The sequence below is a fragment of the Pangasianodon hypophthalmus genome, chromosome 29 (genome assembly GCF_027358585.1).
Source record: "Pangasianodon hypophthalmus isolate fPanHyp1 chromosome 29, fPanHyp1.pri, whole genome shotgun sequence".
Lineage (NCBI taxonomy): Eukaryota > Metazoa > Chordata > Actinopteri > Siluriformes > Pangasiidae > Pangasianodon > Pangasianodon hypophthalmus.
The window spans coordinates 10,147,886-10,173,728 of NC_069738.1; the positions used below are offsets into that span (position 1 = coordinate 10,147,886).

The 25,843-nt window shown below is 38.1% G+C and overlaps 2 protein-coding genes across 6 annotated transcripts in view; both read right to left on the reverse strand.

The window, feature by feature from the left end:
• Window positions 1-14,510, reverse strand: part of spire1a (spire-type actin nucleation factor 1a) — a 42,678-nt gene extending 28,168 nt beyond the window's left edge. For 2 of the 4 annotated variants that reach the window (XM_026942181.3, XM_026942179.3), the window contains exons 1-2: window positions 13,924-14,510; window positions 11,129-11,160 (exon numbers count right to left, since the gene is read on the reverse strand). In XM_026942181.3, coding sequence (XP_026797982.2) covers window positions 11,129-11,160; window positions 13,924-14,269 — 378 coding nt within the window. In that variant the 5' untranslated portion in view covers window positions 14,270-14,510. The remainder of the gene's footprint in view (window positions 1-11,128; window positions 11,161-13,923) is intronic. The other 2 variants (XM_026942180.3, XM_026942183.3) reach the window with 2 other exon arrangements.
• A 3,229-nt stretch (window positions 14,511-17,739) lies between these two features.
• On the reverse strand, window positions 17,740-24,056 carry si:ch211-215i13.3 (brain and acute leukemia cytoplasmic protein). Of its 2 annotated transcripts, none has more exons than XM_026942186.3 (3): window positions 23,458-24,056; window positions 19,464-19,603; window positions 17,740-18,968 (listed from the first exon to the last, which is right to left on the reverse strand). In XM_026942186.3, the coding sequence occupies exons 1-3, from the start codon at window positions 23,576-23,578 to the stop codon at window positions 18,933-18,935; spliced, it is 297 nt and encodes a 98-aa protein (XP_026797987.1). In that variant the 5' UTR covers window positions 23,579-24,056; the 3' UTR covers window positions 17,740-18,932. The 2 variants fall into 2 exon arrangements, with proteins under 2 accessions (XP_026797987.1, XP_026797989.1); XM_026942188.3 differs by having other exon boundaries at window positions 19,486-19,603; window positions 23,458-24,051.
• Between the last annotated feature and the right edge of the window lie 1,787 nt (window positions 24,057-25,843).

The window sequence follows — 25,843 nt, forward strand, 5'->3', positions numbered from 1 at the left end:
GTCATGTGATTTTTCTGTTGCGATCGTGATATTTGGGACTGAGTTTCTGGTTTCAGTGCACAACGTGAACGTAAAATTACTCACCTTACTACAGAGAAGAATAAACAGTACTGCTGATAAAATAGGCTGTGAAATAGTCTTATGTACCTTCCCCTGAACTGTTGATTCCACTTAAACTAGCAGAAAACTGTCCAAATTTGGGTTTTATCTCATATTCATCCCCTCTCCATATTCAGGAGAGCCTCAAAGCATTTAACAGCATACAAGCCTATCACTCTTCACACCCAAGTGGCTAAATGGCACCAGGATGTTTCATCATGAGGAGAAAAAAACTAACTTTCTTTGTAGTCAAGTGTATAAGGACAGTCGATGACAAATGACACAGACAAAATAACACTAATGCAGTCGGTCACCTATTCAGTTCTCAAAATGGCAGCAATTACATAGTGTCATAAGGATATGAGTTAAAGTCTAGTTATCATGTATACAACAGTTAGTTCCGGTCCACTAATCTGATTGGTCGAGCGGAGTTCCAAGAGTGCTTATATTTAGTATAACCACACTGGGACGTTTCACTGTGTGTATCAGTCAGCTCGTCTGTGTTCGCCACGTAAAATTCCACTTTCTACTTCAAAACCTTTGTTACAGTAGAGTTAGCAATCATCAGTGGACATAGCAAACGATACAATATAACATATGCCTTAAGATTTGACTTAATCTCGTCAGATGAAGATGAAAAGTAAGAAGGGAAGCCAATTTCACAAGAAGCACATTTGTCATGAATGTACAAATCAATGTTAGCTAGCTAGCCAGCTAGCTGACGTGCTATAAAGTGAGTGTGGCTTCTTCTGGATCTATTTCCACTAGCGGAGCAAAAATAAACAAAACATTTGGCCATACTGTGCTCCAAATGTCAGTAACTAGATATTAATTGTATGTGATATTAACATATTGATTGACATGGATATTAACTGTTGTATAAAAGCAATATCACACTCGCAATCATGCAGTTATACTGAATATCGGCACAGCTGTGATTACCTACAGCGCTCAGCCTGTGGCTTCGTACCCACGCCAAATCACAGCCAATGCTGATATTCAGTATAACCATACTCTTGTTCGTGTGATATTGCTTAATTTTCTAAGCTGGGAAGGTTCCGGTGCTCTCTAGTGAACAGATAAACATGTGAAGAACTATAAGAAATTTTCATATCAACATAAGCTTATTCATCACTGATATTACAGCCATCATATCCTAGAAATAATCATGAGGCTGCCATTTTCCTCTATTCAGAGACACGCAACACAATGCAGACACACAGAAGGCCTCGTGGAGTTATGTTCACATGACATCACTGCTCAGAGTCAAACTCGGTTTCTTCCACCGCCTCCCCGCATCATACGCCACTCAGATGGAACAATGTGCTTTTTTACACCATCACCTGACACCATTTCCAGTTAATCTTTCACATTTTCCCAGTCATGGGAATGAATGACCACTTCAGTTCTTAGCACTAATATTTCACTAAAAGTGCACTGCTTCAAAAACTGTAACAGAGTCGATATTTGCTCCAATCTTTGTCTGGACAGCTAACTCAATTTGAAATATTCAGCTGTAATCTCCATTTCAAACAATTCATTCTCTACCAAACCCACACTCTGAGTAGTTCCAGGATTCAAATCACACACAGACACACACAGACACACACAGACACACACAGACACACACAGACACACACAGACACACGCCTCAGTGCACTATTCTACTTCTATTAAATTAAGTTAGCATGCCTGTGCCTTTACACTGAGTCAGCTGAGAAATATTCACAACGGTACGAGCGTTTGGGATCTTTGCAGCGTTTAACCCATTTGAATAGAAACCTGGTGTGTTTAACTCCTCCATGCATTTTGTGTGGTCAGGTGAAAAGAACTGATGTGAGAACTGAAATAACTGGCCTGAGATTGTCTGAGTGAGATCTCGGCCTGGCTCCAACTGAAATCTAGCTGCAAGATGTGAAGCGAATACGCAGTGTGTTTTGTTTCATGCCTTTTGTGTAGAAACTGAGCCACAGGACTGCTGTGCTCTGGATATTTGAACCAACAAAAAAAAAAGAAAATAATAATCACTGGATGTGATACACAAAAATTTTTTAAAGGGGCATTAGGCAAGATTTGTCAAAATTTGTCAAGAATAGATCTCTAACAGTTAAGGATGTAGAGCTGAATAAGATTTCAATTATTATTATTATTTATTTTTTTTTTTTTACTTCTTGAGCCCACCCCAATTCCCCACTCACGTACACAAAGCTCTGCCCCCAGAACCTATGGCGGCTCAACTAGAGTTATGCAGCATTTGAGGTGCATAATATGTACTTTGCAACTTGTAAGTTGCAAATTACAAGTTATGTAATCGTAAGTTGCAACTTGTAGTTCCCTGCCAGAACCGGTAAAAACCAGCGAAAATGCCCCTCAACTCAAATTTCAACTCGTCAACAGTCTTCTCAACTACCAGCTCCTTCTCTGGTTACTGAATGATGTCAAATCAGCGTGGCCACTCACTGTGAACAGTGTAAAGTTCCCCTTCTCTAATTTTAAAAGATTTTTGTAGCAGTATTGGCTTTAGATCAGTTAATATTATCAATATATACGTTATAATCATCAACGTTACTAGCTACTTGTCTGCTGGCTAGCTTGTTGCTAAGCTCCATGCTATTGTCTGTTGTTGTTGCTGTACTGCATTTTGAATCCAAAATGTTGCATAAATGTTTTAAGTTCACTATAGCAGAACAATACCAATAGTTACTTAGGCCTGTGACCTTAAATATTTGGTTAAAGAAGCTTTTTAGGAGGTTTACGTGCTCGAACAGAACAAACAAAAGATTTAAGCTCCAGTATTAGCATTATTAGCATTAGCATTGCTAGCTACACACTAGGCCATTCAACTGTTTGAAAGGTAAGTTGTAACACTATAAACATGCAAAAATATTCACCAAAAAAAAAAAAAAAAAAAAAAAAACAGTTGACCTTTTAGAAAATGCAAGAATACCCACAGTGCACAAGAAAGAAGTGTTGCCTTGGCTGACATCTCAAAGTTCATAAAGAGGGGCACTGCTACTGTAGTTACAAAGAGAAAAAAAAAATTCAACAAGCCCAAGAGGAGAGATTTTGATAGCGGGGCACAGATCCACACTCGGCTGACTCCTTGGACAGCATTATATAACAGTGGAGTAGATGTTTGATCCCCTCAAGGATGACTCACTGTCCCACGTACAATAGAAATGGTACGGACAAATTCTCAGCCAAGCTTTTTCTTCAACTCCACAGGACCTCTCAGTCCTTACACAACCCCAACGATATAGATCAGCTCTCTGATGTAACAAATACCTCTTTGTACTTCACCTTGAGGTGACCAAACCGGAGTGAAAATCTGTTTATCTCTTGCTTTTTTTGGTTTCTTCCTGAACCAACAGCAAACCCCAGTTCCAGTTTTATAACAACATTTACATGTGGATCTGCAAATTACAGTGAAAATTTTAAGTCATTCCTAAAACTGGGGGACTGATGGGGTGAAGACCCAGAGCTCAAACGCTCAATCAAACTGGTTACACCCTCTCAGAGGGGGAGGTGAGGGTGGGCTTCCGAAACCTAAACCTATTCGTCTCACTCCATTGACGCTGGCCCTGGAAGTCCTCTGGGAAAGAATGTGATGGCTTTATGAGATTGACTCCTGGCCAAACCTCCACAAATCTCCACAATCCACTCAACTCAAATGCACCTTAGTTCCGTAATTGAGTAGTCCGTGTATCCAAGAGGCTTTTATTAAAGAAAATGTGACGTGATGACACGACAGGAAGTTTACCACTTGAACAACTTTTTGATTGAAATGATTTGAGGAAAAAAAAAAAAAAGTTGGTGGGTAAAATTTGGTGCATTCCTACTAGACTCAACAATGAATTATTACCCTGCTGAAAAACCCAGCTTGGTCTGTCCAGCTACCAAAAAACAGGTGGACCATCTTTGCCAGCTGCTAAGTTATTAGGTATTTTCCAGCTTCCTTATGACTTGTCTAAACTGAGACATCTTCTAACAGCATTACTGTTATTTCCTGAAGAACAACCTGTCTACAACGTTGCTTTGGTAGCAGTAACTGTTTCCATCTATCAGAACTCACCAGCTGGGCTAGATGGTCTTCAAGCAGCACAGCCTGTGTTTTGGCAGTTGGTAAACCTTCGTACCCTGCTGAAAAATCCAAGCTGGATTTTTCAGCAGGGTATGAATGCAAGGCGAATGAAACAATCATTACTTTCCAAGAAACAAGAAACACTACCTTCCAGAAACCAGGAAACAATCACTACCTTCCCACAAAACAACTATATGTTCATATCAAATCATAACAAATACTTTTTAAAATACTTGTGTGATATCAAGATTCACCATTTAACAAAAAAAATTCCCCATTATCGTCCAGAACCAGCAGCCTAAAAAGACAGGAAAACCACCAGAATTTCCACCATTTCAGGTTTAAAGAGATTACAGGAAGGTGTAATAATATTACAAGCTGTGTAGTCAGGAACTGCTTGCTGGCAGAGGCAATTGTGAAAACTCTGTTTAGTGGTGGATGTTTTAGGTGATTTTACATCAAGGTGCAGTAAACAGTATAAAAAAAAAAAAAAAAAAAAAAAAAAAAAAATATATATATATATTCCTTTCACAATTCAGTTGTTTAATGTCCACATGGCTGACATTTTCAGTGTTGATCGGCTGCTGCTGAAAGCATCTGAACATATCTGAGCACTAAACAACGCAAGAGGAAAAAAAAAACAGCATATTTAATCATTTTCTAATTATCATCACCATTAATATTACTCACAGAGTTCAATTTGTCACTTTGCTGTAAGACTTTTTTTTATCTTTTTAAGTGAAATTTTTTGTCCAATTTTTCTTTCATACTGTTTTTGACCAATCCTTTATTTGGTTGAATTTTTTTTTCAGGGGCATTCATAATAAATATAGTCAACTGTTGTTAACTCTATGCTTGTCTAATGTTAGCTGAGTCAAACACACTGTACATTACAACTGGAATTCATATTAGTGAACTCAAAATATTCTCCATTTACCTTGACGGAAAGTAAGGACACCCCAGAAGTCCAGTCGAGAGCATGTGAGATGGGGAAAGGGGGCGGGGCTTCCAGCTGGTATCAGTTAATATTGTTAATATAACAGAGTTCAAAACACCTATGCAAAATGATTCCAGATTCATGTCAGTTGGCTCATTTTTCATTTTACTGGAGTGAAAAAGTCTGCTCTTTTGATAATATTTAAGTGATAACTCATACTAGCATATTCTGATGTTAAATTGCGGAGCTCCTGCACAAAAAAAAAAAAGCATAAAGGTTGGCAGGACTGGTAATATAGTATAATCAGAGAAAAGTCTTTGGATATTATAGCAGTGTAAGACTGTGTAGAGCTGATTAAATTGTTATATCACACAAACCTAATTGCTAACATCATTTTATTAAAAGTCTAATAATCAAGTTCTGGTTTGTGTTCAGAAGGGTTTCTTTCTTCCTGTGCCCTTAAGCATAGCAATAGCATAGCTGACCCTTGACCTCTGAATCAAAAGGCTGTTTATGAATTGGAAATGATGAACCCAGGACCTTGTGTTATATGTGTTCATTATTGCTGAAGAAAGGGAACTAATCTGCAAGTCAGGCTCAGTGAAGAGTGAAGGGTTCAGGCTTGGCCTTCACACACCACTGCCTCACATCACAGCCACTGACATGGCCGTCTCTCACCTTAAACTCCAGCTGACTGCTATCACACACCAAAACCTAACAAGTCCACAAACAGACCAACACAACCCCAGAATTAAAGATGTTTGCTTAGAAGTCAGCACCTAGATTAGCTTCCTCAGAACTCCCAATGTTTATCAAATGGCCATATTATTTTAGAACATTTTCTTGTGGTCATAAGCACACATAACGCACTCACTGTAGTTAAATCGGTTCTAAGAGAACGCTGTGTGTACGTTCAATTCACTCTATGTGCATCACACAAGCGAATGTGACCCAACATAATCTACGTCATCCTTACTCACAAACACACACACGCGGTCAGCTGAGAAGGCATTCAGATCTGAGGTGAAAGAACGAGGCTTTGTGCAGTTTTAGAGCAAGCCTCTGAGGATTAAATGACAAGGCACCATGCCAACCTCCCAGCAAACAAGCCGATCGTTTTAACCTTAGTCTTGCGAGCCAGACTTCTTTCTATTACTAGAGAGTCTAGTAAATCATCGTAGTCAAGAACCGCCCAATTTTACAGAGTGAAGGTAAATCTTGCTACAACAAAATCAAATCCAAATGCAAACAACCAGGAAACAGTGTAGTTTACTATATTTATATAATGTCTTCTGTAAGATTGTGATAGACATGGCCCGCTAGGCATACAATATACGTTAGATACTCCACCCACAGAACATTGCATACTGCATTTCGTTTGTGTATCTTTAGTAATTGCTTATCGTAGTCAGCGTGGAGCAGGATCTGGAGTCTATCCCGGGAACACTGGGTGGTAGGCGGGAATACATCATGGATGGGAAGGCAGTCCATCACAGGGCACCATGCAAACACACATTCACATATAGGGGCAATTTAACATACGTAGGCAGTCCATCTACCGGCATGTTTTTGGGAAGTGGGAGGAAACTGGAGAACTCAGAGGAAATACACACAGTTATCTGAGAACATGCGAAACTCTGCACAGTAACCTGAACTCAGGAAAGTACCGGGAATCCTAGAGTTATGCGTATGTAATGTGATGCACAACCATTACAGGTCATAGTTTTACTAAATTCACTCACATACACTATATGGCCAAAAGAATGTGGACACAAAATTGTATAGAATGTCTTTGTAAGCTGTAACATTACAATTTCCCTTTACTGGAACTAAGAGGCTCAAACCTGTTCAAGCATGACACTGCCCCTGTACACAAAGCGAGCTCCATGAAGACATGGTGTGTGAAGGTTGGAGTGGAAGAACTCGAGTGTCCTGCACAGAGCCCTGACCTCAACCCCACCGAACACCTTTTGGGGTGAACTGGACCACCGACTGAACCCCAGCCCTCCTCGCCCAAATCATTGTCTGACCTCACTAATGCTCTTGTGGCTGAATGATGACAAATCCCCACAGCTACATTCCAAAATCTAATGGAAAGCCTTCCCAGAACAGTGGAGGTTACAATAACAGCAAAAGGGGGAATGGGAATTTCAGCAAGCACATATGGTAAGGTGATGATCAGGTGTCCACAAACTTTAAGTCATATAGTGTAAGCAGCATTGCTTTGAGTTTTTGTGCTTTATGTGTATTTCATCTTAAGCATATTCCCTTCACATGGCAATTGAATTATCCAAAAAAAGGATTGAATTATCCAAAAAAAGAAAAGCAAAACAACAGAATTCATGAAACCCTGATCTGGGCAGGTTATAATAACAAGTCTGGCAATCCTCAAACCTGAAACTCCTGAAAACTTGAAACCTGATCGTCTTTGTCTGAGCACCATAGCAATGGAGTCTTGGTGCTTTATCCACTTGATGCTGCCAGATGGACACTGATCTCAGATCAGTTGAGTCTTTTCTCTCCAGAGAGTAATGGCTGGCATTATCGTGGGACAGCAAAGTCTCAGATCAGCAGGAGGCTCCCTATTGCATAAGTGCTGCCTAACAGAACAAAAAGTCCAGAGCATTCACACATTTTGGCTTTTGAATTTGTTCAGACTGAAAGCTATTGAGATGAGGCCAACAATCCAGTGTGACTGGCCATTCATCTATTTATAAGACGCTTGGGTTCCAGCTGAGTTAATGGGGAAAGTGGGTCAGCTCTTTACATGATGAACACAGTCTTACCAAAGGACAAGATGGTACCAGGAAAAGATGAATCACACCAACCCTGCATTCCAGTGCTATTTTCAATACTCCCTCTCATAACTCAAAAGTGAGATTCTACGTCACACAGGTGGCTACATGCAGCACAAGAGGAGGAGGGTATATCCGGAGCACACTTGCCCTTGGCAGAAAGTGATTTCCTTGGTGATTTACATTGTAAATTTCCTCTGACCCATGATCAGCTTCCTAACTAACTATCTTGCCTAAACTATAAAGCATGGGATAGCTGAAGACATACTAAAACCTGATCTGAAGGTGCCAAAATAAATGTTAATGTAGTCCAAGTTTAGACAAAAGCCCTATTTAATTTACATGGGGTTTAAATTTACATGGGGTCCTGGGGTTATTTCCAATTTTATAAGTTCTCCTCTGTGATTTTATTTCTGATATCTGGATCGGCCATGTCTGTGTTTTTCTTTGTCCTCCTCTGAAAAAAATTACTGAATGTCCTACTGTTTCCAAGCTGAATGTCCTACTGTTTTCACCAAACTCAACAGTCGATCGATCATTTAAGTCTGGACACACAAGTCAGCAATTTTCTATGCAGATATCACATAACATTGGGGGGAAAAAAGATGTCTAACTGCTGCTACTGGCCATATTTATTCTCATAGCACGCATATCATTGACCCTGCTCCAGATATTAAACGCTTCCCAAGTCGCGAAACGAAAAACGTACGCTTCTCTTATACTCATATTGTTTTATTGCATCTTTAAATTGTTGCTGGAACTTTGGTTCACCCCAAACTGAAATAACAGCCAGCATCTCTTCTGTACTGCAGCAGCTCTTGGACCACGTGGACGCCATGGTGTGAACGGAGAGTGATCATATGACCATGTGAAAATACAACCTGCTAGAAACTCGCTCTTCTCATAGTAATTTTTTTTGAGAGTTTTATCACTGGGGAAATGTGTAAAAATATATTACAGTCGTCCCCCTGATAAACTAATCCAATCCGAATAGGGCTAAAGTTTGAGAAACTTGAGAACGCTATGGAGGAAATCCTGTTAGGAGAGATCACTTGTTTAAAGAGTGATGTAACTCTGTGCCATCACATGAGCCAAGGCAGAGAAAGGAGACAGAGTGTACCAGAGAGTTAGCAACGGAGCAAGAGAGGAGAGCATTTCTGTACACACACAGGCCTGGCTGAGGAGAAGGATGACTTGGCGTAAAGCTGTAATGGGTTTTCACAGACATCAGTCAGAGCAAACATTTAGCTGCCACTTATTCTTATGCATGAGTTCTCAACGTCCACGCATGCTGATATGGCAGAATGTTCGCTTGAGCACTGTACGAATGCACATGAATGATGACTGAGTGTATGTTTACCATCACAGCAGTTGGCAAACAGGGCCCACGTGATGAAACACTTTATCTTCCTGCATGCCAAGTCGGTCAGTGATAACACACTAAAGATATTCATACTTCTTACTTTTTTCCTTTATGTTGTGCTGTTTTTTTCTGTAATAGGGACCACATGCGCTTGCATGTGTGAGTTTGTGTACGAGGGTTGCTTTGTCCCATCTGTTCTTTCTGGACACTTCCCAAATCTCACATATTCGATTTAGCCAACAGAGCTTACATTTGCTGACTGAGCCATACATTTTCAGTCAAATATCAGACACAGAAACCGGGGTGGGCAAATCATAAATACATTAGCTAGCCCAGCAGGCAAGTCAAAGCTCCAGTGTGCTTGCACAGATGTCCAATTAACCAGGCTACAAGGCAGCAACTAACATAATTTACCTCAAAAGTATGATGAGCAAATTATGTGCAGTAGTACAGACTTGGATCTCTTGGAGGGGCAACTTTATGTAACCAAAGTTTTCATCCTCTTTTCTATGTTTGTTCCCGTGACAAAAGCAGAATTTTGGCTATGACAAAAAAACCAAACACAAATAATTCATGTGAATTAATCGACAAATAATCAATTAATCATCATAAATGTGGACTATAAATTAGAAATCATTTGCCATTGCCAATTTCAGACAGACTCAGCGTGAAATGACAAACCTTTTTCCATTTGGTCTGACGACTCAGTTCTGCTTCTTGTTATCTAAGCAAGAAGCCTATAGGTTGCAAGTGAAATCATTCAGCCTGTTTTTTTGTTTTTAACTTAACAGTGTTGGGCCTGAAAACAGCTTTGCACATGGTACTATGTGGTACAATAGTATGCACCAGCGACATTTTCACTATTGTATTACATTCTACCCAGAAATAAAGATCTATGCGCTCTCAGATTATAACATGTTTCTGTTGTTGGTTATGTAAACGACATAGCAAATACAAAAATCCACGTTCTCCTACTGGACGTAATACATGCAGCACTAGCGAGATGACTGCGTGTAGAGCTAGCATTACTGCAGTCGCAGTTTCCACATCCTGAAAAGATTGTCTACAGCAAATGTGGGATTCGGAAAACAAGCGCCACATTGCCAAGATACTCTATTTGTTGAAATAAAAATAAATAAATAAATAAATAAATAAAACTAGTGGGTGGTACATCAACAGCCTACTGAACCTGCGTTTTTTTACTTCACTTATTCTAACAAACAGAGATAAAATGCTTTACTTTCTACTAACTTTTGCCCCCCAAAAAAAAAAAAAACTTTCCATAGTTTAGAGGGCTCTATATCAACCGCTACTTGTTTCATAGCTCGGATACGTAGTCACCTTGTCCCAGGACAGTGATTTGTTCACCTCTATAACCATTCTTTTTAACCACTCCTTTCGTCTTCATTCTATTTACTACCCAGACAGTGAAAGTGTCCTGTAACATACTGTAGTTTTATAATTAAGGGGAATGTTCCTTCTAAACTGAACGCTTCTCCAAAAGCACAGCAGCAATGAGCGAACTCAGAAATCCAACACACACTCCGGCAAAGCTGTCCATCTGCATTGCATTCTAGCCGCCATGCCGTCCTGGAACAACTGGTTGCTAACGACTGCCAACGAAAGGTGAAGTAAAGCAGCTAGGTCACCATAGATGCTGAACAAACAATATAGTACACAATATAGTATTAATTGCCTCTGACTAGCATTACACCCTCAAGGTCCTCCCTGTAAAAGGCAGCTGAAAACGTCATTCAGGAAGAGCATTTCAAGGCAAAGACTTTTAGCATGACTCAACAGTTTCACTTAAAAAAAAAAAAAAAAAAAAACATTTAGGGAAATGGATGACTCACCTCTGTGGAGGAATTATGCTGTGTGTGTTTATCTGCAAAAGAAAAAACAAGAGGTGCATAATGAATTATTTATGAACAGAATGCTTATTACATTACATTGAGGCATTTTAAATATCAGTTATCTGTCACAGAGCTAAATAAAGGCGTCTGCATTATGGAGAAATTCATGGGAAAGTGGGGGAAAAAAATGAAGTGGTGTAATTGAGTAAAGCCTGGACACTACGAAATACAGTCTGGTCTAACATCTACACACACACACACACACACACACACACACACAAATATCCTCACGTTTCAGCCCTCTCTTTAATGACACAATGTTTGGGTAAGGGCTGGCAGACTGCCTAAATTTCTTTCTGTCTCCAATCAATAAACCCAGTGTCACTCCAACGGCCACTTTCCCCCTCTGAGACTCAAACAAGAAAAGGGTACAGCGACAAAATTCAAAGTGCTCAGCATGAAACCAGTATCCAGTTATCAGTCGGAAAACTGGTCATGTTACTTTTCAGACAGCAGTCTTGCTGCGTTATGCGTGTTATAGCAAAGACTTAATGAGCCACTCCAATTCCCCTTTGCTATAACATCAATTACAGAGAATAAGCACAAAAATGATCACTTAATTAAACTTTGAACACTCTTTACGAGCATCAGCTGACATCTTATAGAGAAAGATTTGAGATGTACGTAGTGGGAAGCTTAATTATCTATGATACGGACAATTCCAGTGACGCTGCTGCAGCGAGGAAACTACATCTAGTGTGCTTGGGTTAGGGAGATACACAACACATTATGATTTACTGAATTAAAAGAAAATTACAAAATAGTTTAATCATAAACAGGACTGAACGAAATAGAGAAACAAGCTCTGCTTCCTAGGCGCCAGTGCTTAGCTGAGTGAATACAATCCATGCTTAAAAAAAAAAAGCCTGGAGACATGCTAATGCAGCAAGAGACTCATTTACTCAACTCTCAATCAATAGATTTACACTCTGTGATTCGCTTTAATGGTTGGATCACTTACAACTCGAGTAAATCATCACGGTAACAGTTCACCATCAGCCATTTCATTCTTGAACGCTGCTCTGTACTGGCAGCGTGCAGAGATCTGCACATTCAATGGTGGTAAAAGTGGCATGAGTTAAAGATGCACAACTGCTAAATAATCTAGATAATGCATATTTGGAAGGAGTCTCCAGTGTCAGTCAAAGGTAAAGCTGTAACATTGCTTTTTTGCGGTTTCTCACTGAGCTGCAAAAGAGGTTGTTGAGAATACGATTGTTTAGATCTGTTATAACGTAACTAATATCAGGAACTTGTTTTGCGGACAGCTGACAATGTTAAATGTAAAGGAGAAAAATTACAACATGATGTTCTTTACAACTTTCTATGGTATAAGAGGAATAAAACACTTCACGGTGTGCTGTTATTGAAAAATAATCGAGTGTGAAAACAGTAACTCCGCTTCCCATCAGGCCACTCCAGGTCATTGATTATTTTTCTATAACAGCACTCACCAGCATGTTTTATTCCTTACATAAATGAATAAATACATTAATGTGTTGCAGGATAATAAGTTGCTGGAAGCTGGTCTTAAATTTACTAGTAAAGTAATCAGTAGCATAGTATCTGTAAAGTTCCGAGTTATATAAAAATTATTTGTTTAGGAGATATGGCCGGAATTGTGTGGATCAAATTATGAGATTTTGCTCTTAACATTTTTCTTTGCATTCACTGAGAAGATGCTTGTATTTTAAGAGGATATCATTAGGAGATGGTTTCTAAAGCAGAAAAGCGATCAGGTTCAACCATGCTTATAGATTTGGGGGAAGGGGGTGAAATGATCGAATCTGCACAAAGACACAATTACAAAAACTACTCTGAAACCGGAACCCTGGGGCGACATTGGGAAACATGAGATGGCGTATATTTCAAAACGGGGGGTGAACTGTGGCTTTCTATACACGCTGTATAGATTAATAAAATGAGTAGTGCTACAAGGTGTACTTCTGTTTAAAAAAAAAAAAAAAAAAAGGTTATACTGTCTTCAATTATATGAGTAATGAAGGAAAAGCTTACTATTACTAGTTCACTATAATGGGCATGGCCTTTTCAGCATCTCTGTATCCCTTCATTGTCAGGGTCAGGTCTGAAGTGCATGTCTAAAAGTCCAATTTCCTGAGACATGCAAAGAGATATGACGTTCATCGTGGAACATTTAAACATTTCTGCATGAATGCAGAAATGATGCATTTTAACTTGTGTTTTTTTGTTATTAAGTGTAAGCAGGAGAGACATTTGGCATTGATTGCATGCTCCTATTGTTTACAGTGAGAAGCAAAACAGAGAGCAATATTTATGAACAGTTTATTCTCTTCTTTTCTTATTCTTTAAATGGAAAATATACTAACTCTTACCAAAAGTGACAAACACATGAACACATAAACACACAAACACAAAAGCCTGTAACACAGCCTACATTGGCAGTCCTGTATCCTGTATGCTGCTATGCACCTTGGCTGAATCCCAAACCACCTCTTCATCCCTACATAAGTGCACTACAACGCGTATGGAACAATATCTTCAACCCCTATGTAGTGCACTCCAATATCTAATTTGAGGTTCAGCCCTAATATCTTCAGAACGTGTTAATGAAGTAGGAAAGAGATGGAGAGATTGAGGGTCTGGTAAACAAACAACTAGCTAACAAGATACACGACGGCGCATGCGTAATAAGTCATTTTAATCCCAATAATGTACATTAGAATTATTTGGGTATGTGATGGAGTTTGATTTACCTGAGCTGTTTCTGGGCTGGACTTTAATAGTCCCGTCTTTACAGATCCGCACATCTCCTGGTCCTTCAATCTTCCTGGCTACATCCACACTGGACTGGGACTGGGGCTGGGATTGGGACTGGGATTGGGAATTCCGCATCCTGCGTTTTAACTGGCTCAGAAACTGGCAACACTGATAACACACTGCCCATGCTTGTTCTTCATTTATGGGCTGAGCGTAAAGGGTTAAAATCTCCTCCAGGCTCAGGTCTTCTTCCCCCGAGTCCACGTCGCTGTCTCCGTCACTGAGAGCCGCGGGTGAGATGAACCTCACCGCACCGTCTCCATTCCCACGCGGCTTGGCCATTATTGTTATTATTATTGTTATTATTATTATTATTATTATTGTATTGCTGCGGTCTTCTTGTTGTTTATTACAAAAAGTAAGGATTAAATAAATAAGAGATAGAGTCCTTTAAAGAGCTGAAGCATCCTTCTTCCACTCCATACAGCCACACTGCTCACACACTTTCCATTCAGCTCTGCAGCTCCAGCGCTCCGGGTGTGTGTGTGTGTGTGAGTGTGAGCGCATTGGTGCGCGCGCACGCTCTAGTGTTGTGTTCGTGTTCCTCTCCAGCAGCACCCTGGTCATATGACGTTTTTTTTTTTTTTTCCGCGCGGTCCTAAAAGGAGTCAGACTACAGCCCTTTCAGCACAAGCCAAGGTGTGGCAGTGTGACGTCACGACATGTTGACACGTCCTGCAGCGTTCATGATCAAGTGGGAACTGGGAAGGTTTTAACAATCAGTATTTATTCTGTTTGGAATTAAATTCAGTAAAAGTATTGAATGTAATGTAACTTTTCAAGAAAGGAACAAAAATATGCACTGAGAAAGAAGAAAAACACTCTGTAACTGAAAATAATGAACTCACCGGCAAAAATGTAACATGCGCTTCAAATAAGCAGCATTTTTTGTTAACAGTTTTCTAAGGTTCCTTTTTGCTAATCATGGTTTATGAATGTGCTGCAAGAGTTTTCGTTTACGCTCCGCAAGTTTACGTTCGCCATTTTGGTACAAACCTCTCGTGTGGGCGGGGCTTAACAGTGGTTTACTCTCATTGGCTAATGAGATTTGGATTGACAGCTCCCTGACCTGGAAGTAGGTACATTATGTAGTTGCAGGGCAATGCAGATGTGTGAATGACAATAACATAAGTCTATACGTGATAAAAATTAATTAATAAAACACGTAATGAAAGGGCTAAATAAAGACAGAACTGCTGTATATGGTACAGGAATAAAACTTTTATGGATTTTATAGATTATCTCAATTACACTAACTTATCTCAGGTTGTCTCGAGTGTCCAGCTGAGGAGGAGGACGAGGATGATGATGATGATGATGAAGGTGATGATGACAACGAGGATGACGCTCCATGCCGCTGCTTAGAGCTCATCTTGAAAAAACAGTCATATGAGACTACCCAAACCTCAAATATTAATTATGAACTAATAGTCTAAGTAAGCAAGTAAGGAAGTAAGCAAGTAACTTCCACTACAAAGTTAAAACAGAGAACCACATTCAGAACGATCCCCAAAATTCACACCACTGAAGGCTCTACTTCCAGGTCAGGGAACTGTCAATCCAAATCTCAATAACCAATAAGAGTAAATCACTGTTAAGCCCCGCCCACATGAGAGGTTTGTGCCAGAGTGGTGCACATAAACTTGCGGAGCATAAATGAAAACTCTTGCAGTGCATTTGTAAACCATGATTAGCGAAAAGGAACCTTAGAAAACTGTTAACAAAGAACGCTGTTTATTTGAAGCGCATGTTACATTTTTGCCAGGAGTTCATTATTTTCAGTTTCAGAGTGTTTTTCTTCTTTCTCATTGTATATTTTTGTTCGTTTCTTAAAAAGTTACGTTCAATACTTTTGCCACAAATTGACTTCCATATATTTAGCTATTTCAAATCTAAACAGAAACACAAAAGACAGCTTTTAAACCTCAAATCATGCTGTTTTTTCTTGCCCCCCACCAACCAACTCTTCAAAACCATACAACAGCAACCAACTGGGGAGGGTGAAGACTACCACATGTTTTGTTTGATGCATGTGAAGCCAATCTCATCTTTTCAAACCACTGCTCATGCTGTGTCACAGGGCAACATAACACACTCTGTGGAAAGTGCTATCTACCCTCTTCCGCATACATGAGCTCACAAACGCCCACGCGTGTTACTGTGATTGACAGGGGAGACAGAGTATACCATCCCTCCCACTCAGAGAGCACGGCCAGGTTTTCTCCCTCGGTTCCCAGCCACAGATGGCTGTGGCATCGTTGGAATTCAAGCTCACGATCCCGATGATAAGTTTTTCCTGTTGAACCACTCTGGAGCCTAGTTTAAAACATTTTGTGTATAGCATCCATCATTTATTTTCTCTTTTTGTTCATTGGTCCAAATATGCAGAACATTACAGAAATATTGCATTTCTGTAGCACTTCAGCTCTGTCCTTTGCCTCATTTCAGTTTCAGTTCAGTTCAGTTTCAGTTCAGTTTCACAGATTGTATGTAGGAAAAATTGTCACCTGCACCCCAAAATACATGGCATGTTTGATTTACTTCCTGCAGTTAGGTTAATTCAGGGTCAAATCTCTTTCTCACTACAATCCAACCACATTAGCTGGTCAGAAGGGAGGTGTTTTTTGCACACGGTCATTGTGAAAGAAACATTGTGCTTTTTCACAAGAAGCTCTAGAGCAGCATTTTTTTTTTTTCAGTTTCTGAAATGAAGTTGCAAGCTAACGTTAGCTAACGTTACCTCATTGGGAGCAAAATCTCATTGGCAAAATTATATGAATTTTACTGGAATTCATCGCCATTAACAGTTTTGTGTCAAGGTTTCTGTTGTAAATAAATCTTGTGAACAAAACTTTACTCTGTTGTCCAGAAGCACAACTGTTTTGACCTCTGTTAGGCCCAGTCATTTGTACTGCAGTACAGAAGATCCAAAATGGAGGAAGTGCTAAATTTATGAGTGTGCAAGCATAAAAATCTATATAGATTTGCAACAGAGTCAAATATGCAGTTGATGCTAGAAAAGCAAAGAATGTGCAGGACCTGGAGGATTTTTCTGAAGAACAGTGGGCAGTTTAACTGCTCAGGACAAACAAGGGACTCATTAACAATTATCACAAAACATAAAAACAGTCGTCGATCAACTAGGTAACAACACAGTATTAAGAATCAAGCGTATGTAAACTTTTGAACTGGTTCAATTGTGTAAATTCAGTTATTATTGTGTCTTGTGGACTATACGTAAAAATCTGTTATGTGAAATAGCTTATTCAGGGACTATATGAAAAACAAAATGCAATTTTTATGATCCCTCTTTTTTTTTTTTAATTATTAACATTTTGCAGATTCTGCAAGGCGTCTGGAAAATTATGATTCCAGTTATAATATCTTCAGATGCGGGTATAAATTATTCCATAAACACGCAGCTATATGGTAAGCAAACTATTGACCTACTGTAATAGATGATACACTGATATTACTTTTGTGCATAGTTACATTGAAATTCTCAACTGCACCAAATGGAGGACTTTTTTTATCTAAAATTCTTCAGTGCCATCTTGGTGACACCTATTTCACAGCAACACATGAACTCAACACGTTAGTATTAGAGGTAGGTAATATAAGGTTGTATTATTATTCTCTTCATTAAACATCTAGGCTTATCATTGTAGGAAAATTCTAGATTCAGCACAATTTGAAATGGGTATCATATTCTGTCAGCACCGCCTAGTGGACATGATTACGAGTCATGAAATCACACCATACTTCACAATCTCACTCTTTATTTTTAAAGTAAACATTATAATTCACACATCACACAAAAGCGCAAAGCAAACTGTAATTTGAAGTTGTTTGAATATATTAATTATAGGCAAGCCTGCGCATGTAGCCTAGTCATTGGTTAGCTTTTACCAGTCAAGCCATTTTATATTTAATTATTTTCAAACCAAGAAAAACACTTAGCATGGTGAATTATGAATGTCACTGGTTTATGATTCAATAATATAGAGGTCTGTAAATTTAAGAGACACAAGGCCTATAATTAAATAAATAAATAAATAAATGATAATAAAAACATGGGCAGTAAACACTAATTTGTAAATATTCAGAATACTTAATAAAAGGCAGATCATTTAATTTATAATTATAGTTGGGGGTGTGATGATATACTGGTATGACGATACACCATGATAAGGAGGTCTGAAATACTTATATTATCGATTTTCCCCTATATCGCTGTAGCTAGTCTGTTAATTTAAAAAAAAAAAAGTTATTTCCATATGCTCTTGTTTTGTAAGTCATTAAATGTTGTCTGCATATACCAGATACCACAATATACTGAAAATTGTAACATTATCATACCATGAATGTTCCATACTATTCCACCCATACGCATTATATAAAGAAACATTACAATAACCTTATCGAATTGTTCAATAATGTCACTGTGATTTAGTCTGTTTGAACATAATTCACATTAAATAACTGCCTCATTCTTTCACACAAGGAAAAAAATCACACACAGCACAAATTGCAAAAGCCCTTCACTGGGAAACTCACAGTGCATTCAGTCCTTATTCAGTCTGTGCAAAGTGGTTGGCCCTAAATGTGAATAAATTCATTAAACGACTACATTTTTTTTTGCTAAATGTTATGAGCCATGCTGGAATTGGCTTTTTATAGGCCATACTATTGTTTCTTTCCTTGCAGCTTAACCTTGTGACAGTGCCTTTAAGGGATAACAGGGCCATTCCTGTCAGAGTGTATGCTGGGGGATGTTAAACACTGTCCTTTCTCCTGACTGCTGAAATCTGCTTAAGTCCCTAATTACAGTCATATCACCAGCCCTTGTTACTCTCCTTTTCATGCATGAATGAACTCCCACCATTTGGTTTTGCTGGGTTTGAGGCTGTGTCGCTGCTACACGAAACATCATTTGAGGGAACAGTCACTTTCTTGGACGCTCTCCAGTTTCATTTGTTGGCTGTAAAAGAACAAGATGTCATCATGGAAAGTGAACAGACCGCTCTGCACAACATCTGCTTCTGCTAATCTGTCTTCTGATATGTGTTTCTGTCTATGATCATATAACACATTCATGGCATGTTACATATGTTATGTACACAGTAGAAGACAATTGTAAAAGCTTGTATATTATATACAGTATCTGGGTTGGCCTTGGAAAATCTTTATCATAGTGAAAGTGACATTTTCTACTACATATAGTTTTGAAAAATGCAGACTAAAACTAAAATTTATTAACATTAAATAAACATTTCCACATAATCTTGGTGAAATATACTGTATTTAAAGTTGAAACCCAATTTTTTTTTAAATCTTTTTTGGCTGAATACCAGTTCAGCCACAGCGACATTCAATCATTTTCCGAGACCGCCACACATATACCTTGTACATCTACAAAATCATTCTGTTGACTTATTTCTTTAAAAATATAAAGGTTAAAGAAAGAAACAATTACTTCATAAGAGTAAAGGTCAGACCTTCTCTGTTGATTTGTACATGTGCTAGAGGTTAAGGGTGGTTTTCCACACTGTATGCCCGTGTTAACCATTCTTTTGTCTTTAGAAGAGAGAGAAGATCGTGCTTCCACACCTTTACCTATAGGGCAAGGAAGGCAAGAAAACACACCAGAATTAATTATTGTGACACTCCGTTATGATAAATGTGAACCTATAAATAAAGTTTTTATATAGCACCATTAATAAATTCAGTTTCATCCAATAAGAAAAATAAAATAAAGCTTAACAAAGCAGAGCAGGGGCTCAAAATCAATCATAATAATAAAAGCTCATAACAAATCAGTAGTAATATATTACATATTGCATATACGTATTGATCAAAGACTGGAACCTTGGGAAAACTTGACAAAACTGATATGCAACAGAAAATTATAAAATGCTGTGGGCGTTATATGTCATACACAAAATCTTTAAAATCACATTTCGTAATCATAGTCTGTAAATCCATTTCAGTTCCAGGTTGTAACACTATAAAATGTGAAAAAAAAATGGGGGTCTTATGCAAGCATGTACCCCATTGCTGTCCCTCCTGCATCTTATTTTTCTCAAGGTCCTTTTGTGGCAGATAAGATGGTTGGAATTTACTTTAGGTCTTATGTGTGAGAAAATACAGCTTACATGTGATGTATCTTGAATATTATTGGCTCTTGTGAAAATCAAGTCAAGCCCTTTAACATCATTGTCCAATTTCCTGTTTCAATAAATATTCAGGAAATACTGATGTGGTCCCATCTAAAGTGATTAAGGCTCTGCAGGGGACTTGGGAACGCCCATGGTATTCATTTGTCGGGCCATTCCAACCTGAAATTACTTCATGCAATTACTTCAAATGGAGCCTCCTAAATGGTTATTTTTGAAAGAAACCACTGATGGACTCTTTGTCCCAGAAATTGTTCACAGTGTTCTAACTCTAAATGGAAACGTGGTGCCAGTAAATTGGAGGTGAATGTAGGTTAAGTTTAAAAGCAAACCACTTTTAATGTGTTATTACAGCGTTCAAGATAACGTAGCTAACATAACACAGCACACATTTTGAGTAAACGCACATCCTCATCAAAGTCATATTTGTTTACCCAAATGCTTGCAATTATACATAATTATAGTGTACACCTACTTCACAAAATCTGATAAAAAATAAAAACAGGCTGCAGAGTACTTTACACCGCTTCCAGGTCATCTGCTCAGCAGTAATCTGTGACGTTTGTGCTTATTTATAGACGAGTGATTGCGCAACACTTGAACATTCACTTTAAAATGATGATGAAGTGCATCCTGAATAAATATACACAATTATATCCGGACCCACAAGCCTTTTCATGGGCAGTTTACGAGAGTTGTATGCAATTTTTCAAAACCACTGCATATGTGTATGGAGAAGATCCTACACCAGAGCAAAGTTTAATCAGAATGGGAAAAAAAAAAAAAAAGAACTGTATTGCTTATCATTAGTGATATGCAGAAAACGGACCACACTGAAAAGCAAAACCTTCTCTTATACAGCTTGATCTATTTAATGAAAAGCAATTGCTTTTATTTTTATTAGAATTAGTGTCAAAAGCGAATGCAATTTCTGGTTGCTTTGCTTACAGCTCACAGCAGGACCTAGGAATTATGTTATCAAATTTATTAGATTTCATTTTAGAGAGAAGTAGAATCAGCATTTATCATGCTGGAAGTGAGCAGCTGTGCTGACATTCTCCTGTTGTAGTATCTTGAATGTGAATTAGCTGAAATATCCAGCAGGTGGTAATATTACTCAGCACATGTGTGAGAGCTTTCATTTTATTTTTTATGAAGCATACATATTAAGAACATAAACAAATGCCTCCTAGTTTGATGCCTTAATATATAACATGACAGAAAATAAGAAATTTGATTGTATAACTCTTAGGTCCTGCTGTGATCTGTAAGTGTTTTTAGTCATATTAACAACTTATTATGTTTTACTAATAATACTGAAAAGCTTGATGATTAACGGTTCAACAATCAGTGCAGTAGGAATGAAGAAACAATAAGCCTACTGGATGGTAATTGCATTTCAGCTGCAGCGCAGTGATGAAAGTGAAAAATTCAATGCATTTAATTCTTTTAAAAAGCTATACTATATATATCCATCTATTTTCTGTAACGCTTATCCTAGACAGGGTCATGGGGAGCCTGGAGCCTATCCCAGGGAGCTTGGGGCACAAGGCAGGGGACACTCTGGATATATATATATATATATATATATATATATATATATATATATATATATATTACTATATTACTTATATATATATATTCTATATATTCTTATACACATTTTTATATATATATATATATATATATATATATATATATATATATATATATATATATATCTTTTTTTTTCTTCTTTATATTTAATATTTTTCTATATTTTCTTATTTTATGTCGGAACAGTTGTATAAAGCATTTCACTGCAAGGCGTACTGTGTATGGTTATGCATGTGACAAATATAATTTGATTTTTAATTTGACATATATATATATATATATATATATATATATATATATATATATATATATATATATATATATATATATATATATATATATACACACTGCTCAAAAAAAATAAAGGAACACTTTGAAAACACATCAGATCTCAATGGGGAAAAATATCATGCTGGATATCTATACTGATATGGACTGGGTAATGTGTTAGGAATGAAAGGATGCCACATCGTTTGATGGAAATGAAAATTATCAACCTACAGAGGGTTGAATTCAAAGACACCCTGAAAATCAAAGTGAACCAATGATGCAGCAGTCCAGTCCATATCACTATAGATATCCAGCATGATATTTTTCCCCACTGAGATCTGATGTGTTTTCAAAGTGTTCCTTTAATTTTTTTGAGTAGTGTATATATATATACACACATATACTGACAATGCAATGAAGGTTTTGCTTTTCAGTGTAGTACGTTTTCTGCATGTCACTAACAAAAAGCAGTTGTGTATTGCACTTTTCCCACCGGTATGATTGCATTTTACTCTGGCACAGAATCGTCTCCATACCTATAAAGCGACATGCAACTGCAATGCAACTGCAATGCAACTGCATTACCTTATGTCCTTGTTTTTCCGCACCATTCTGTGTAAACTCTAGAGAGTGTTGTGTGTGAAAATCCAAGGACATCAGCAGTTTCTGACTGCCGTGCCATGGTCAAAGTCACTACAATCTTTAATCTACAATTTTTTTTTTACTCATTCTGATGTTTGATATGAAAAGCTCTTGACCTGTATCTGTGTGATTTAATGCACTGCGTTGCTGCCACATGATTGGCTGATTGCATGAATGAGCAGGTGTACAGGTGTTTCTGTTACGCATACAGTCTACGAGTGTGAAGTAAATAAAAACAGATGCTGTGCATTCCTCACAACCCTGCTCAAAAAAACAACAGAAACCGTCAATAATGGTTATAATGGGAATTGTATTGGTTTTAATGGAAACTGTAATGGTCCCTGTGGGTCTCTACTGGTAATTTGTTGCCTTCTATTGGTGGCATGTTATATCTAGTGGATAACATTAATAAACCTACGTCCTTAATACATCCTAGTACGTAATGGAAGCCATTTGGTAATGGTTTTAATGGTTAACAGCTGATGGTTTGTAATGGTGTTTGTAGTGGAAACCATTAGAATTTCTGTGATGGTTTCTGTTGGTTTTTTTCAGCAGGGAAGATGGCGATGCAAGGTGCTCTGACGTCATCACGTTGCCTATGGATCTTAGTATGCATAGATACAGTGTGTGTGTGTCTGTGTGTGTGTGTGTGTGTTGCATGTTCGGTAAAAACCACGGCGTCAGTGCACGTTTGAGTGAAATAGCGCCCTCTATGTGTCACACGTGGCGGTGATGGCAGATGTGTGTGTGTGTGTGTGTGTGTGTGTGTGTACATCAGGTTCTTACTGATGCTGTTATTCGGACCCTCGGCGTCTGTGCTGGTGAGCCATGTCGACTCTGTCTCTCTGGTCCAGCTCTCATGGCGTCTGGGCTCGATGGCATCGCTCCTGCTTCCACCGCAACCCATGGACAAAACGGAAATACAAAACAAATAAACAAATAAACAAATAAACAAAGTCAGCACGTTCGGTCGTGTGATGGAGCCGCTGCTGCTCCACTGGATCCCTGCTCAGGGTTGCCAGATTAGCGCCGCTGCGTGCAGTTTTCAGCCCTGTCACACTGTCAGAGCTGTTCTACACACACAAATACATTCAGTCCCCCAAAAACAAAGCCACTCGGTGCATTTCAGAAAGAAACCTGCTCAGCACCGGCACTGTACAGAGCACAGCTTTGTCAAACTTGAGTTTATGTACCTTGTCTTACGTCATGGAGGGCGGGATGCGTAAAAGATGCGCATCAGCACCAGCATGAACATTAACCCTGCTGCTGTGTTCCCCTCAAATCCTACACTATATCATAACTGCCAGGTAGCTTAAATATGCGTCTGAATAAATACAATGGCTGCGTAAAAGATGCGCATCAGCACCAGCATGAACATTAACCCTGCTGCTGTGTTCCCCTCAAATCCTACACTATATCATAACCGCCAGGTAGCTTAAATATGTGTCTGAATAAATACAATGGCTGCGTAAAAGATGCGCATCAGCACCAGCATGAACATTAACCCTGCTGCTGTGTTTCTCTCAAATCCTACAGAATATCATAACTGCCAGGAAGCTTAAATATGCGTCTGAATAAATACAGTTTTCAGATCTGGCCAGTCTTAGAGTATGATTATAGGAAAATACAGATATCGGAATATTCTCTCTCTCTCTCTCTCTCTCTCTCTCTCTCTCACACACACACACACACACACACACACAAACACACATGAGCACACTTATGCATACAAATAGGACTAAGTTTGGAAATTAAAGTGATTTTTTTTTTAATTATTTGTATATTTATTGAAGTTTCAAATATAACACACAGTCATGAAATGTAAATAACAACATGTCAAGATATATTGACAAAGATACAGAAGAATTGCAAAGAAGAAAATAATCCTGTACACACACACACACACACACACACACACACATGAACACACTTATGCATACAAATAGGACTGACTAACTTTAAGTTTGGAAATGACTGTGGATGATTTTTTTGTAATTATACACATTCATGAAATGTAAATAACAAAATGTCAAGATTATATTAAAAAAGATGCAGAAGAACAGCAAAGCAGAAAATAATACAGAATACACACACATACACATATCATACACTCACAAAAATAAACATGGACAACAAAAAAGCAAATAAACAAATCAAATAAATAAAAATCAGATAAATTACAGGAATTTCACATTTTACACTGCTGCAAACAGAGCAGGTTGAGTTTTTTTTTTTTTTTTTTTTTTTTGCTTTTTTAATCTGTAGCACTCTTCACTTTGCCTCAGTATAACTGAATCAGTGCAATTTTGTAAGTAAAGTTTTGTTGTTTAGGTCGTTGTTTGCTATTTTCATTTTGTCCTTTAACCTGATTACATTTGTGATGGATGTGTATTTGGGATCAGCTTGTCACAAACCTTTATTGTTGTATTAATGAACATTTGTTGTATTAATGAACATTTTTGTATTTGTATTGTTGTGTTAATTACCTTGCGATTGCTTCAAATTTATGTGCACTCATTCTTGTTGTTCCACTGTGAGCCTGGCAGGATGAAAGGATGGTGAGTACTTTAAGGCTTTCATAACACGTAGACTCCAATGGTTCACCTAAACACATAGACTTCAATGGTTCTGCTCTTCCTCATCCTGGTCATCTTCTTACTCACGTGTAATGGACAGGTGACGCTTTTAAGAATATTCACAATGGCGATATGGTCTGTACCAATCATTTAAATGATGAATAATATCGTAATGTATCTTAACCAATGATTTCGCTCTGTTTAGTTCTATATACTTAATCCTAAAGGAACTACTACTCCGCTCTTTCCTCTCTGTCGCTACTCTTCACTGTAACTCCTTCTCTAGAACTTGTTTGCTGAACAAATACTGCGTCTAATGTGGCTACAAGCTTCTGTCTTGAAATAAACTCTGATTTGAAGACTCTAGACTCTTTGTGCTTAATTTTTGGACATCAAAGTGTAATTCTTAAAAAACATCTTGGGTAAATTTCGAAGTCAGTAAGTAAATTTTAGGTCAGTGGTTCTCAAGCTTTTTGTAGCTAGGAACCCCTTTAACTGTAAAATAAATTCCACGGGCCCCCTCAGTATGGATTTATTTCATGAACGGTACTGAAACTTGCCAAATAATATTTTTTCTGGAGCCCTAGAGCTTTGTT